This window comes from Nasonia vitripennis (genome assembly GCF_009193385.2).
Source record: "Nasonia vitripennis strain AsymCx chromosome 2 unlocalized genomic scaffold, Nvit_psr_1.1 chr2_random0004, whole genome shotgun sequence".
In the NCBI taxonomy this organism is placed as follows: Eukaryota; Metazoa; Arthropoda; class Insecta; order Hymenoptera; family Pteromalidae; genus Nasonia; species Nasonia vitripennis.
In genome coordinates, this window is record NW_022279610.1 from 171,117 (window position 1) to 188,103 (window position 16,987).

The 16,987-nt window shown below is 35.6% G+C and overlaps 1 protein-coding gene across 1 annotated transcript in view; it reads right to left on the bottom strand.

The window, feature by feature from the left end:
- The window catches only part of LOC107981889, a 1,212,633-nt gene that overhangs the window by 103,905 nt on the left and 1,091,741 nt on the right, over nucleotides 1-16,987 (bottom strand). Inside the window, exon 14 of the mRNA XM_031924057.2 lies at nucleotides 16,130-16,248. Within this exon, the coding sequence (XP_031779917.1) occupies nucleotides 16,130-16,248 (119 nt within the window). The remainder of the gene's footprint in view (nucleotides 1-16,129; nucleotides 16,249-16,987) is intronic.

Sequence of the window (16,987 nt, forward strand, 5' to 3'; positions counted from 1 at the left end):
CTAAAGGTACCCCATACCTACAGACAATCTGATCAACGAAAATCTCAGCAATTGTTTTTGTTCTCATATTAGAGAGAGGGAAAGCTTCAACCCACTTCGAGAAACAGTCTGTCACAACTAAGAGGTATTTATTGCCTAAAGAAGAAAGTGGAAAGGGACCTAAAATATCCATTTGAAGTCTTTCGAATGGAACTCCTGAATTGTAAATCTTCATCTCACCATGGCATTTATCTGGAGGACCTTTCTTTGCAATACAAACTTCACAAGATTTACACCAATTTTCTACATCTCTCTTGCAAGTAGGCCAATAAAATCTTTTTCTAAGTTTATCTAAAGTTTTGTTTACTCCGAAATGTCCTCCAGATGGTGAATCATGTGCTTCTTCTAAAATATCTTTGATTTTATCTGTTGGAACAACCAATTGACGAATTGTATGATCTAAATTTATTGAAACCCATTCTCTATATTAAATTCCATTAATTAACACTAATGAATCCCATTGTGAACAATAGATTTTAGTGAATTCATCCATCGAAGAAATTTCTTGCCATGCTGGTTTTATCTGTAATTCCTTCGTTTGACAAATAAAAGAAATAGCCTAATCTTTAGCTTGACTTTTCTTCAAAAATAATACAGCAAATAGTCTCCTCATTGAATTTTTCTTCTACTCTGGAACAATATTTACATGAAAAATCTTCACAAGGGCGTCTTGAAAGTCCATCAGCATTTCCATGTAAATTACCTTTCCTGTGAATAATTTCGTATTCATACTGATCTAATTTCCCTAACCAACGAGCTAATTGTCCATCTAGTTCTTTAAACGATAATAACCAAGTCAAAGAGGAATGATCAGTCCTAATGATGAAATATTTACCGATAAGTTAATGATGAAAATGTTTTAACGATTCTATAATAGCGACTAGTTCACGTCGAGTGACGCAATAATTTCTCTCTGGTTTAGAAAGGACTCTACTATAATAACCTATGACTCGTTCGATTTCATCTTGCTTATGAGAAAGAACCGACCCAATTCCATAATCAGAAGCATCAGTATCTAAAATAAATTCAGAAGAAAGAGAAGGAAATGCCAAAATTGGAGTTTTTGTAAGAACCTCTTTTAATTTTGAAAAGGCTTTTTGACAATCTTCTGACCATAAGAACTTAGTCGATTTTTCAGTTAATTTATACAAAGGTTTTGCTATATCAGCAAATCCTTTAATGAGACGCCTATAATAACCACAGAAATTCACAAAACTCAACACAGCCTTTTTGTTATGAGGAATTGGCCAATTTACAACAGATTGAATTTTCTTTGGATCAGCAGATTTTCCTTTTTCAGAAACAATGTATCCTAAATATTCGACTTGCCTGCTGAAGAATACACATTTCTTCTTATTTAGACGTAAACCTGCTTCTGGAAAACGAACAAATACCTTTTTTAAATTGGATATCATCTCATTAAATGACTTTCCTAATACCATGACATCATCTAAATAAACTAAACAGAATTTTGAGAGATAACCTCTGAGTAACTTTTCCATCAAACGTTGAAAAGTTGCCGGTGCATTGCATAATCCGAATGGCATAACCTTAAATTGCCATAAACCTTTTCCAATTGAGAAAGCCGTGATTTTCCTTTCCTCTTCCCGAATCTTGATCTGCCAGTATCCACTCTTCAAGTCCAATGTACAAAACCACGAATATCCTGCAAGTTTATCAAGAGTATCATCAACTCTTGGTAAAGGGTATCTCTAAAAAAAATAACTTTTAAAAAAGTAAAAAGTTAGGCAAGTTTAATATATTTCGCAACAAAATTACAGATTGAAAAGTACTAAGATCAATCAAACAAAGTCAAGTTTATTATATTTAATCGTGATGAAGCAAGGAACAACTCTCAAGATAATTACTACGTAACTTGCCATGCCCGTTTAATTTTGTTTATTGGTGAACAACTAAAATTTCCTTTTATGTATTAGAACGTCATACAAACACCATAAGTACAATGAAACGGGCATGGCAAGTTACGTAGTAATTATCTTGAGAGTTGTTCCTTGCTTCATCACGATTAAATATAATAAACTTGACTTTGTTTGATTGATCTTAGTACTTTTCAATCTGTAATTTTGTTGCGAAATATATTAAACTTGCCTAACTTTTTACTTTTTTAAAAGTTATTTTTTTTAGAGATTTCAATCCTTTTTAGTAAATTTTTTTGAGTATTTCATATTCGACGTCGTAGAAATAAAATATAAGCATATTTAGCACCTTTAGATCAAAGCTTTTTTGTAACATTTTTATCACTAACATGAGATCACTGATTGTTGATATACACCACCCTTGAATTATTTCTACGCCAAGACACCAAAACCCACGGCGCGAACTATCCAGACCTCGTTATCGGACACCCTGTACACCTAGACGCCGTCATCGTATGATTTATTTACCTAGACACCAAAAACCACGAAGCGCACGACCTAGACCTCGTCATCGGCCACCCTGTACACCTGGACACCGCGTTCAAATGATTTTTACACCTAGACACCAAAAACCACGGAGCGAACTACCTAGAACTCGTCATCGGCCACCCTGTACACCTAGACACCGCCCTCGAATTATTTCAACACCAAAAGCCACGGAGCGAACTACCTAGACCTCGTCATCGGCCACCCTGTACACCTAGGTACCGCCCTCGAATTATTTCAACACCTAGACACCAAAAACCACGGTGCGAACTACCTAGACCTCGCCATCGGCCGCCCTGTACACCTAGATGCCGTCCTCGTATGATTTATTTACCTAGACACCAAAAATCACGGAGCGCACCACCTAGACGTCGTCATCAGCTACCCTATTTATCTAGACACCTTCCTTGAAAGATTTTTACACCAAAACACCGAATACTACGGAGCACACATTTATAATTCAAGCAGAGGAGCAGACAATGTAGGCTCAATAGCTTGTGCGGCCAACTTCACAGTCTAACCACTCGGTCAAACTGCACGCAGCTAACTTAACGGTCTTACCACTTTTTGGGCTGAAGAAAAATTAAGCAAGTGATTTCAGCATTTTTGTTCACCTGCATACTTGTTTATTATGTTAAAGCTGGTTTATTGCTGATATTTTGGTTTAAAATCATAGTTTGGCATACCAGTATAAACATTTATCAAAATTAGCTGGTTACATGAATGATAAATAATTTATTTCCTTAATTGAAAATTCGAGAGACCAATATAGAAGTAAATAGTGTCACGGGCGCCGAGGCGTCGTCTGCTTCTCAAACTCGCCTTCGTGGCGCTCCCGCGCCACTTGATGAATCTTTAATCATAATTGCATTAATTTTTTGGAAGTTAATACAAAAACGAATTTTTCCATCCTTCTTCTTCTTGGGAACTACAGGTGAGCAATACGAACTATCTGATTCTTCAATGACTCCTTGAGAATGTATCTCATTAATACATTCATCTAATTCCTTTATTTGATGAATAGGGAGTCTTCGAATAGGTTGTTTAATTGGTTGATTATGGAGTAATTGAATTCTGTGTTCAACCAAATTACATTTTCCAGTAACGTCATCGTCTTGAAAAATTTCTTCAAAGTCGTGTAGAAGATCCGCAAACTCCCGACGTTGATCTTGATCCAAGTTCTATGAGTTCTTGTCAAAAATTTCTTGTAATGAGTCTGGTACGACCTTACTAGAATCGACTATTCTTGAAATTTGTTTATTAATGATTGAACTTGGAGTATTTAAAATAATTTTAGTAATTAAATCTGTAATACCAGTTGCATCAAGAAAATCACTTCCAAGTATACAATCATCAATAATATTTCCGACAAAAACATCTAAATTAGCTATATGATCACCCAATTTTAACGACGTTGAAATCAAAAATTCAACTGGTACCTTTTCTCCAGTTGGATACTTAATTGCTGTAAAATTAATAGGAATTCTCATATCTTTTGATTCAACAAATTTTGGATTTATAATAGTCACATCAGAACCAGAATCTACTTTAAAAATACAAGCTTTGTCATTAATTAAACCATCAAAATAAAATTTATTAGAGTTCCTATTAATTCTTCCAACATGGCAATCAATCCGATAAGAGTGAGAGTTTGTTGGAGTCTTGTCAAGTTCAGTTAAACTCACTCCAGAAAGTTTAACATAACCTAGTTTCCCTGATGGGTTGACAAAGTAGGACAATTAGACTTGAAATGTCCTTTTTTACCACAATTCCAACACTCTATTCCTTTTACAAAATCTTGAAAATTCTGTCTGCTTGACGGCTGAGATGACGAACTAACACTATTTGGAAATGATGAAGAGGTATAATTATTTCTCTGACCTAGATGTTGATCTAGCTCGCTTGTCCTGATCTTCGATAACTTTAACTTCCACAGCTCTTGCCAGAGCAATTTGAAGCGAATCAATTCTTTCTAATTGAAGAATTTTCCGAATTGAATTGTCGAAAATAGCAATTACAAATTGAGCACAGGCGATTTTATCTTGAGTTTTAAAAGGACAATCAGGATAAATCAAACCAGCTAATCTCATAAGATCAGCAGCTAATGTTGGAAAATCTTCACCCCGTTGTTGACGCCTGTTCTGAAATTGGAAATAATACGTTGGTGCAAAATGTACATCACCAAAACGTAACTCTAAACTTGATTTTAACTTATCAAAAACTATTGGATCAGTATCTTTATAGCTATAAAGAACAGATTTAGCTTTTCCCCGAAAAGAAGCAGCTACAGCAACCATCATCCTAGCACTATCCCAATTATTTGCTCTAGCGATTAATTGAAATTGATTCAAAAACTCATGCAGTGGTGTTGTACCATCATAAGTATCCGGTTTGAGATTATAACCTAAATTAATACTTTGTGTTGATTGTGTAGTGACCAGTGGGTGTACATTATTAGACCTTAACCTATCGGATGTGCCAGTCGCTATAGCAGAATTTGTGTTCATGTTTGTGTTAGAAATATTTGAACGACTTAGCTCAGTTAATCGACGTTCGAGATCCTGTTGTTTCCTTGTCCACTCTGACCGTTCTGCGAGTAATGCCTTGTTTGACCGTTGCAGTCTCTCGTTGTCTTCAACCAGGTGCTTCATTTTCTCCTCATAGTTCTCGCGAAGCCGTCTCTCGGACAGAAAATCCTGATCCCGTCGTCGAAGCTCGTCGGAAAGGTTTACTTCTTCCACAGAACGTTGAGATAAGCGGACTTCCAAATCTTTTCGTTGAGCATGTTCGTTTTCTAGTTTATATCTTTAAGTTGTTTATTTCCTTAATAGCAGCCACCAGTGTTGGATTTGGAACATTAGTGTGTGTAGTGAGGATTGGGGTTTGGAGGATCCACTTCTCGTGAATCATCAATGGATTGTGCTGGTGCGTCCGGCTTGTGTGGTGTTCTTGGAAGCATCTTGCGAGATTGAAGATGCATAAAATAGTCACTCAAAAGCACTAGTATCCCGGCTGAGCCCACAAAATGTTATGACCGGGTTCAGATAATAAAAATAACAACACGTTATTTATAGAACATCACTCTTGAACTCGGACTCTTTATTCAAACGTAAACACAACTGACAGAACCAGACTAAACATAGACAACAACATCCGCGACGTCGTTGATCTCGTTGGTAAGGTCGCTATGCGCGATTCTTGGTGTTCGAATCGCGCAACGTTCAGGCTCGGTCACAACAATATGTACCAAAAATCGTTTCTAGAGTTGTCGTTTATGTATAAGCGTTTTGAAAAAAGGTTTGCAACAGCAAAAAGTTGTGTTCAAAATATCTACAACTTTTACTTCTTAGATTTTTATATAAAATGAACAGCCGAAAAGTTTTATGATAAATACTGGTTTATTGCTACAAAAAAATCGATTTTAGCCTATTAACTTGAATTAAAAGTATTTTCACGCTTGAGTGTTAAACAACAAATTTGTAGTTCTTCAAGATCTATAACTTTTCTGTTTAACTTTTTTTTGTAGAATGCAAAGAATTCGAGTTAGAGCCAAAAAACCGTTTTTAGCGGTTTTTGGATGTGACCGCATTCTGCGTATACATGCTGAATGAAGCCCAAAATGAATTTGACACCGTACTATTACAAGGGAAGTTCCCACACAAATTTTTAGCCCGATTGATAGAAGTCTCTCAGAGATAATCGTGTAACACCAAAATTTTTATTAAAAAAACACGCAAAAATTGAACAAATTGTGCCCGCATTTTAAAAAAACGTAGACGATCGTGATAAGAAAAATTAGGTTTTAGGTTTGTGCAAGAGGAGACTCCTCCAAAAATTTCAGCCCGATCGGTCGAAAATTGCCTGAGATATCGCATCTCACACATTTTTTGATGGCAAAACTATAACGCACTTCCGTGTCGCGGTCGTGCCTAAAAATAGCAAAAATATTTTTTCAAAAATCGAATAATGGCTATAAGATAGCCATAAAATAGACAGAATAATAAAAAAAATTCTGAATCCAGAATCAGAAAACATATGTACATGCCAAATTTTATTATGATCGATCGCGTGGTTCCAGAATTATGACAGTATACGTACATACACACAAACACAGCCATCCGCACGGACATTTTCTAAAATCTTTTGATTTGTACCCCAAACACCTCTAAATGCGTTTCTACAAAGTTTAAGCAAAACTGAACATTTTACTATTACAAAGCTTATTCTTAGAAAGAAGCAAAAAGAATTGATCTCACTATAGCTCTAACATCTAATGTGAATGTTCAAGAAAGCTCTGGGAGCGTACGAAGAGTGTAGAGGTATGCGATTCAAAAGTCGAGTTTTACATTTGATTAGGACATTATGGTGCAAATAATAAAACCTAAGACATAATAATATATTATTAGTGTTCAGATTTTAAGTTGAAATACGGATTAAACAGATTTAATAGATTACAAAAACGAAAAAATGTTGTTAGGCTGAATAATCAGTCCAAATAACCAATCAAGTTATTTTAAAAAAAACTCGAAAAATTACTCAAAGCTTACAAGTAACATGTCACTGATGAAACAAGGAAAAATTATAGTATTTGTTATATATGTGTGAAAATTCGACAATCGTGGTATTTAAGTAGATTTTTAACATACGAGATTTATTTTGCAATCAAAACAAAAAAATCGAGTTTGTTTGACATGCACACACCGAGAGAGAGAGAGAGAGAGAGAGAGAGAGAGAGAGAGAGAGAGAGAGAGAGAGAGAGAGAGAGAATTTAAAAGCACTTGCGGAATAGTCAGACCAATGTTGCCATCGCAACGCTTGACTCTTGCTTGTTCTCTCTCTCTCTCTCTCTCTCTCTCACTCTTGCTCTCTCTCTCTCTCTCTCTCTCTCTCTCTCTCTTCCCTATTACCTGTTGCTTACGTCTGCACGGGCAGTTGTGCCGTAGCGCTGCAAGTGTCTAAAATCTTGAAAATTATTCAAGTATCTACATAATATTAAAATTCTTTATTTTGGAAAACGATGTTTTCTGTAAAAATCCCAATATTTCATGAAAATATTTAACAAAAATTAATTTTCCAACATCGATTGTAATTATTGCATACAAACGCCTAGATTCATCTCGGAAATTGTAATTATTGAATAATTTGTTTTTGCCAACATGAACAATAAACATTAACAAAGTAGCGTACGTACGTACGTACGTATGAACGTTAGTACGTACATCTCTTATTTAAAACAGAAAAATATAATTTTTCTTTTTATACACTTATAGTACAAGTTTAGATGTATAAAAATGCTAAATAAAAATTTTCAGATGTTGTCCAGATCAGATGATGCTGAGGAAAATCATGATAAGGACTATTTTAACGATATGATCGTCTACAAGAATTCAAAAGTATTTTTTGATATACTTTATGTTCAATTGGCGCTTTTCTCTTTAGATGATGTCGCGTCGATCCGGGGGTCATCCTGACACCAAGACATTGTCTACAGGAAGTCAGGAGTATTCTTCAGTATATTTTATGTTTGAGTGGTGCTTTATCTTGTAGACGATGTCGCGTTGACCCAGGGGTCATCTTGACACCTGGGCATCGTCTATAAGAAGTTGAGACGGCAGGCCCAGCCCGGGGGATAAGAGAACAGCAACAGATAACTTGCCTGGCGTAGCCAAGTTACCGACCGAGTGGCGCTAGTAGCCACATGTAAATAGTCTACCTAAGCGCTGGTAGAGGGCGTGCGCGCAGATAACACAGGAGAGAGGGAGCATCCCGGGTATATAAGGAGCCCCGGAGTCAGCAGCGAGCATTCATGATCTGGCTCTCAACTGAGCAACGTGCGAATTGTAGTACTCGCTGCTTGCTCCGGTCTCCACCATACCCAGCAGTCCATGAGCCCCAGGCTCTCGAAGAGTATGTGTGCAGTCCACTCCCTCTCCTTGTAGACTGAGATCCAGCATCGCTTATCATAGAATATTGAATGATTAAATAAATAAATGAAAGACATTTAAAACATATAAACCCTTGTTTAGTATTACCCACTCCCATCCCCCCATCAGTTGTGTCACCGGTGCAGGATGGTAGTACCCTGCATTTAGGTGGCGCATCTGGTTCACACATCAGTCTAATAGCTGCGTGGTTTACCTAAGTGTGCGGGATATGCGTAGTGGGAATACCCTACTCATCACCCTCTATGCACGAGCAGCTCTCCTCTGGTGGTTCGGCCATTACAGAGGATAGGTAGGTCTTTTGTCCACTCAATAGATATTACAGGGTGGATCAAAGACTGCTATCACTCTTCGAATGTGCTTCTCTCCCGCTTTACTAACCTCGGGTCTCGAATCCTTCGCGTTCGCGTAATAACCCTTCACGGACCGTTTCAAAGTTACAATTTTTTTCGGTACATTTGATTCATATACCATGCTCCTCCTTGTAGACGATGACGCGTCGACCTGGGGGTCATCTTGACACCTGGACATCGTCTACAAAAATTCAAAAGTAGTTTTTAGTATATTTCATATTTTAGCGGTGTTCTTCTTTGTTGATGATGTCACGTTGACCTGAACATCGTCTATGAAGTTAGAAGTTGTTTTTGGTGTATTTTATGTTTAAATGGTGCTCTTCCTTGTAGACGATGTCGCGTCGAATTGGGGGTTATCCTGACATCTGGACATCATCTACAGGAAATAAGAAGTATTTTTCAGCATATTTAATGTTTAAACGGTGCTCTCCTTTGTAGACGACCGCAACGCAGGCTCGATAAATTTGAGAGCGGGCCAAACTTACAAGGTTGTGGAAAAGAGCCAAAGAGAAGACCTCAAGATTTTGGAGGGTATTAACATCGTAAAAGAAGAGGCACGAATAAGGCGATAATAAGGATGAAGCTTACGAACATGGCGTCGAATAATATGAATATTATAAGTCGGCACTAGGGCAACAAAGCCTAACAGCAGATATACGAGCGCCAGGTAGGCGGCGGATTTAGAGGACGCATGTGAGTATGGGCTTGTATGGCGTAGAGATGGGAGAGAGAGAGAGAGAGAGAGAGAGAGAGAGAGAGAGAGAGAGAGAAGCGGGTCTGGTACAGCGGCGGGAGCCACCACGCTAGAGCTCGGGGCTACTATAGCGTAAAAAGAGAGGGGGCTCCGGGCTACTAAAGCGTAGAGGTAGCTCGTATAGAGTAGATGCGTGACCGATATAGCTTATGTTAAAAAATTATTCATAATTATTTATAAATAAAGAAATGAAAGTAGGTCACTGATCATGGCGATGAAACACTTTTTGTCGCTTGTGTATGACATTAGCTGTTATAAATCATGTTTATTGACATACTTATCTATTGCTTGTACAATAATTAGCTACTGTTTACATAAACAAGGGCTTCTGTTTACATAAACACGTGACACCGGGCAGAGGACTGGTGACGTCACTCGAGGCCATGCCCAATCTCCCCATATTAGCCCATATACTACTTGTATAAATAGTGTGAAAAATTGGTTTTAGTGCTTATCCTGCTCTGACCTTTGGAAGCGGTAGGTTTGGTAAATCATAGATATTTGAAACGATAAAATTCTAGTTCAAAAATTGGAGTTAAAAAGTATTTAGCGTGTTGTGTATATTATTTCTCATTTGAACTTTTGAATAATTTTAATTGCAAACTTGTTGTGCCTATATTGACCTTATGGGTTTCAATAGAGGGGCGCTCTTCGCTTAGGTAATCTGTGTGACGGTTCTGAAATCTTTACTTTTAAGTCAATGCTACTGCACGAGGTTGTTAATTAATTGATGATTTAAATCACTTTAAACGCAATCGCTTTAGTGAACAGAGCTTATATAGCATACCTTATATAGCACGCTTCCCGAGTAGAATAATTTAATTTAAAAACACGTTGGCACATCGATGGAAGGCGAGCAAAGCGAGGAATGAATCTAAACCCAAAACTACTTAGCCCAATTACCCCACGCTTCCCGAATAGAATAATTTAAATTAAAATACGTTGGCACATCGAAGGAAGGTGAGCAAAGCGAGGAATAAGTCTAAAACCTAAATAAGTGTACTCAATTACCCCACGCTCTCTGAGAACAATAGTTTACTTCAAAAGCGCGTTGGAACATCGATGGAAGGAGAGCAAAGCGAGAAATGAATCTAAACCCAATTACCCCGAGCTTTCCGAGTAAAATAATCTAATTTGAAAACACGTTAGCACATCGAACAAAGGCGAGCGAAGCGAGGAAAAAGTCTACAACCTAAATAAGTGTACTCAATTACCCCACGCTCTCTGAGAACAATAGTTTACTTCAAATACGCGTTGGGACATCGATGGAAGGCGAGCAAAGCGAGGAATGAATCTAAAGCCAAAACGACTAAAGCCAATTACCCCATGCTTCCCGAGTAGAATAATTTAATATAAAAACACGTTGGCACTTTAGAAGAAGGCGAGCAAAGCAAAGAATAAATCTGCTTGGATAATTACTTGCAGTGTTTCTTTTATCCGGACTAAATCTGCAGAAGACGTCTTGTGATATGTGTGAATCGATAGAGCATGCGTCATATTACATTCATAAACGATTATCTTTGAAAATCAAGTTCATATCTGCACAAATGATTTTTGCAGCATCCCTTTTATCCGAACTAAATCGGCAGAATACGTCTTGTGATATGCGAGAATCCATAGAGCATTCGTCATTTTACAATCGTAAACGAATATCTGCAGAAAACAAGATTATATTTTCACTGATGATTATTCTCCGCATCCCTTTCATCCGGGACAAATCTGTAGATTACACCTTGTAATATGCATGAATCCATAGAGCGTGCATAATTTTGCAATCGTAACCGAATATCTTCAGATAACCAGAGTGTATATGCACGAATGATTATTTGCAGCAGCCCTTTCATCCGTGCCAAATCTGCAGATTGCGTCTAATGAAATGCGTAAATCCATAGAATAGTGGTAATTTTACATTTACAAACAGATATTTTTAAATAACCAGATAATATCTGCACAGATGATTATACGCAGTATCCGTTTTATCTACACTAAATCTGCAGCAGACGTCTTGTGATATGTGTGAATCGATAGAGCAATCGTCATTTCACATTCATAAACAAATATATTTAAAGAATTAGGTTGTATCTGCACAAATGATTTTTGCAGCATCCCTATTATCCAGACTAAATCGGCAGATTACGTCTTGTGATATGCGTGAATACATAGAGCAGTCGTCATTTTACAATCGTAAACGAATATCTGCAGAAAACAAGATTAAATCTGCACAGATGATTATTCTTAGCATCTATTTTATCTGGAACAAATCTGCAAATTACGAGTTGTGATATATGAAAATACATAGAGCAGTCGTCATTTCTTATTCACAAACAGATATTCCAAATAAAAAACTGATTATATCTGCGCAGATGATTATTCTCAGCATCCCTATCATCTCGAACAAATCAGCAGATTATCTCATGTGATATACGAAAATACATAGAGCAGTCGTCATTTTTTATTCAAAAATAGATATCTTTAAAAGACCAGATCATATCTGCACAGATGATTATTTGCGGCATCTCTTTCATCCGGATTAAATCTGCGGATTACGTCTTGTGATATGCGTGAATACATAGAGCAGTCGTAATTTCTTATTCACAAACAGATGTTCCAAATAAAAGACTTATTATATCTTCACTGATGATTATTCTAAGCATCCCTTTCATCCGGGACAAATCTGCAGATTACACCTTGTAATATGCATGAATCCATAGAGCGTGCATAATTTTGCAATCGTAATCGAATATCTTCAGATAAGCAGAGTGTATCTGCACGAATGATTATTTGCAGCAGCCCTTTCATCCGTGCCAAATCTGCAGATTACGTCTAATGAAATGCGTAAATCCATAGAATAGTGGTAATTTTACATTTACAAACAGATATTTTTAAATAACCAGATAATATCTGCACAAATGATTATTCGCAGTATCCGTTTTATCTACACTAAATCTGCAGAAGACGTCTTGTGATATGTGTGAATCGATAGAGCAATCGTCATTTCACATTCATAAACAAATATATTTAAAGAATTAGGTTGTATCTGCACAAATGATTTTTGCAGCATCCCTTTTATCCAGACTAAATCGGCAGAATACGTCTTGCGATATACGAAAAAACATAGAGCAGTCGTCATTTTACATTTACAAACAGATAATTAAAAAAAAAAAAACAGATTATATCTGCTTGGATAATTACTTGCAGTGTTTCTTTTATCCGGACTATATCTGCAGAAGACGTCCTGTGATATGCGTGAATCCATAGAGCATTCGTCATTTTACAATCGTGAACGAATATCTGCAGAAAACAAGATTATATCTGCACAGATGATTATTCTTAGCATCTATTTTATCTGGAACAAATCTGCAAATTACGAGTTGTGATATATGAAAATACATAGAGCAGTCGTCATTTCTTATTCACAAACAGATATTCCAAATAAAAAACTGATTATATCTGCGCAGATGATTATTCTCAGCATCCCTATCATCTCGAACAAATCAGCAGATTATCTCATGTGATATACGAAAATACATAGAGCAGTCGTCATTTTTTATTCAAAAATAGATATCTTTAAAAGACCAGATCATATCTGCACAGATGATTATTTGCGGCATCTCTTTCATCCGGATTAAATCTGCGGATTACGTCTTGTGATATGCGTGAATACATAGAGCAGTCGTAATTTCTTATTCACAAACAGATGTTCCAAATAAAAGACTTATTATATCTTCACTGATGATTATTCTCAGCATCCCTTTCATCCGGGACAAATCTGCAGATTACACCTTGTAATATGCATGAATCCATAGAGCGCGCATAATTTTGCAATCGTAATCGATTATCTTCAGATAAGCAGAGTGTATCTGCACGAATGATTATTTGCAGCAGCCGTGCCAAATCTGCAGATTACGTCTAATGAAATGCGTAAATCCATAGAATAGTGGTAATTTTACATTTACAAACAGATATTTTTAAATAACCAGATAATATCTGCACAGATGATTATTCGCAGCATCCGTTTTATCTAGACTAAATCTGCAGAAGACGTCTTGTGATATGTGTGAATCGATAGAGCATTCGTAATTTCATATTCATAAACAAATATCTTTAAAAAATTAGGTCGTATCTGCACAAATGATTTTTGCAGCATCCCTATTATCCAGACTAAATCGGCAGATTACGTCTTGTGATATGCGTGAATACATAGAGCAGTCGTCATTTCTTATTCACAAACAGATATTCCAAATAAAAAACTGATTATATCTGCGAAGATGATTATTCTCAGCAAATCTGCAGATTACGTCTTGCGATATGCGTGAATACATATAGCAGTCGTCGTTTCTTATTCCAAACGATATCTTTAAAAGACCAGATCATATCTGCACATATGATTATTTGCGGCATCTCTTTCATCCGAACCAAATCTGCAGATTACGTCTTGTGATATGCGTGAATACATAGAGCAGTCGTCTTTTCTTATTCACAAACAGATATTCCAAATAAAAATCTGATTATATGTGCGCAGATGATTATTCTCAGCATCCCTATCATCTCGAACAAATCTGCAGATTACCTCATGTGATATACGAAAATACATAGTGCAGTCGTCATTTCTTATTCACAAACAGATATCTTTAAAAGACCAGATCATATCTGCACAGATGATTATTTGCGGCATCTCTTTCATCCGGATTAAATCTGCGGATTACGTCTTGTGATATGCGTGAATACATAGAGCAATCGTAATTTCACATTCATAAACAAATATCTTTAAAAAATTAGGTCGTATCTGCACAAATGATTTTTGCAGCATTCCTATTATCCAGACTAAATCGGCAGATTACGTCTTGTGATATGCGTGAATACATAGAGCAGTCGTCATTTCTTATTCACAAACAGATATTCCAAATAAAAAACTGATTATATCTGCGAAGATGATTATTCTCAGCAAATCTGCAGATTACGTCTTGCGATATGCGTGAATACATATAGCAGTCGTCGTTTCTTATTCCAAACGATATCTTTAAAAGACCAGATCATATCTGCACATATGATTATTTGCGGCATCTCTTTCATCCGGACCAAATCTGCAGATTACGTCTTGTGATATGCGTGAATACATAGAGCAGTCGTCTTTTCTTATTCACAAACAGATATTCCAAATAAAAATCTGATTATATCTGCGCAGATGATTATTCTCAGCATCCCTATCATCTCGAACAAATCTGCAGATTACCTCATGTGATATACGAAAATACATAGTGCAGTCGTCATTTCTTATTCACAAACAGATATCTTTAAAAGACCAGATCATATCTGCACAGATGATTATTTGCGGCATCTCTTTCATCCGGATTAAATCTGCGGATTACGTCTTGTGATATGCGTGAATACATAGAGCAATCGTAATTTCACATTCATAAACAAATATCTTTAAAAAATTAGGTCGTATCTGCACAAATGATTTTTGCAGCATCCCTATTATCCAGACTAAATCGGCAGATTACGTCTTGTGATATGCGTGAATACATAGAGCAGTCGTCATTTCTTATTCACAAACAGATATTCCAAATAAAAAACTGATTATATCTGCGAAGATGATTATTCTCAGCAAATCTGCAGATTACGTCTTGGGATATACGTGAATATATATAGCAGTCGTCGTTTCTTATTCACAAACAGATATTTTTAAAAGACCAGATCATATCTGCACAGATGGTTATTTGCAGTATCCCTTTCATCTGGAATAAATCTGCAGATTACGTCTTGCGATATACGTGAATACATATCTATACATATCATATCCATACTTATACCAGCATCCCTTTCATCTGGACCGTATCTCAAGATCACTACCAACGATATATGTAAAACATACATATGTTTCTATGTTGCCCATATTATTTATAAAATAATTAGGATTTCAAATACAAATAAACAAATTTGCTATATTTTTCTCAAAAGTTTATCATTTACATCATCTGACACATCTGGACCAATCTTACTGTCTCTGTGATATATGTATAGTTATACTTTATTTTTAATCAACTACCGAAAATAATCACATAAATATTAATATTTGTCTTTATTTTATACCTATATGTAATTTATGTGAAATGTTTCATTACCTGGTCACTTTTTGTGAACACTTATTCATTGAAAAAGTGTACTTAATTCTGATTTTTTTTTTTTCGTAGGATTATGTATTTATGTTTGTACGACATATCAATCATAAAATAATTATCATTTCCAAATGATTCACTAGTTCCAGTGAATTTTTACATATTTGCTGCTTTTGGTGTTTTAATATAGTGTAGATGTCGATAACAAACTTAATAAGCGTATCTTAGAGTTTTAAGTAAATTTAATAGGGCTTATATATGTGTTTTATATATATATATATATATATATATATATAAACAAACTATAAGGTCACAATTAATCACGTTAGCTCCAACATCTTTTTAAATCAGTAAAGATCAGAATAAATAGATATAAAATAAGTTTAATTATTTGTTTATTTTGGCCAAATAAATACATTTATAATTTTAATATATAAAATGTAATTATGTCAAAATTATATTATATAATAAATTATTTTAATACTTCAAAATTATTTACCGGCAATCGCTCATACTGTTATTTCTAGTTATATTTTCATTGCGAACAAGCCGAATATCGTGCTCCCAAAAACGTCGTATTTCTGGTGTCGATGTATAAGGTGCTGCAACTTCCTTGACCTATGCATAAAATGAAATAATCAAATATCCCGCTTGAACGAAATTTTCGCGCTTAGCAAGAAGCACTTAATACTAAATAAATAAGTGATTTAATGCAAGTAAGCAAGATAAGATGATACAACGGCAGGATGATCCTAAATAAAGATGAAGGGGGGGGGGGGCTCTTTGTACGTATACCGTTATGATTCTGGAACCACGCGACCGATCGTAATAAAATTTTGACATGCAAATGTTTTTTGATTCTGAATCAAGGAATAATTTTTTTTATGATTCTGGCCATTTTATGGCCATATTATAGCCATTTTTCGATTTAAAAAAAAATATTTTTGCTTCTTTTTTGATAAATTAATTTATACAATACATTCTACAACAGTATATCTAAAAGAACACGAAATTGCCTACTTTTTGATGCAAGATTTTCCAGATTGATTGTTTCGTTCAATTTTTATGATAAAAAAGGTAATTTAAAAAAAATTTAATATTACCAAAACTAAATTGTCAAACGTTTTGAAAAAAATTTTGACATTAAAATACGATAATATCTAATTGCTGTAAAAAATCTTAACCATTTTGATGACTAGTTTTCGAGCTAAAGATCAAAAACTAAAAAAAGGGTTCTCTATGTCGTACGATTACGGGAGTAAGAAGGCTTTAATTACGTTAAACTTTTAGGTAAATATCGATCATTTGATCACCTCGGCTAGGTTTTTTTTGCAGCTTATAAAACCGTTAAGTTGAA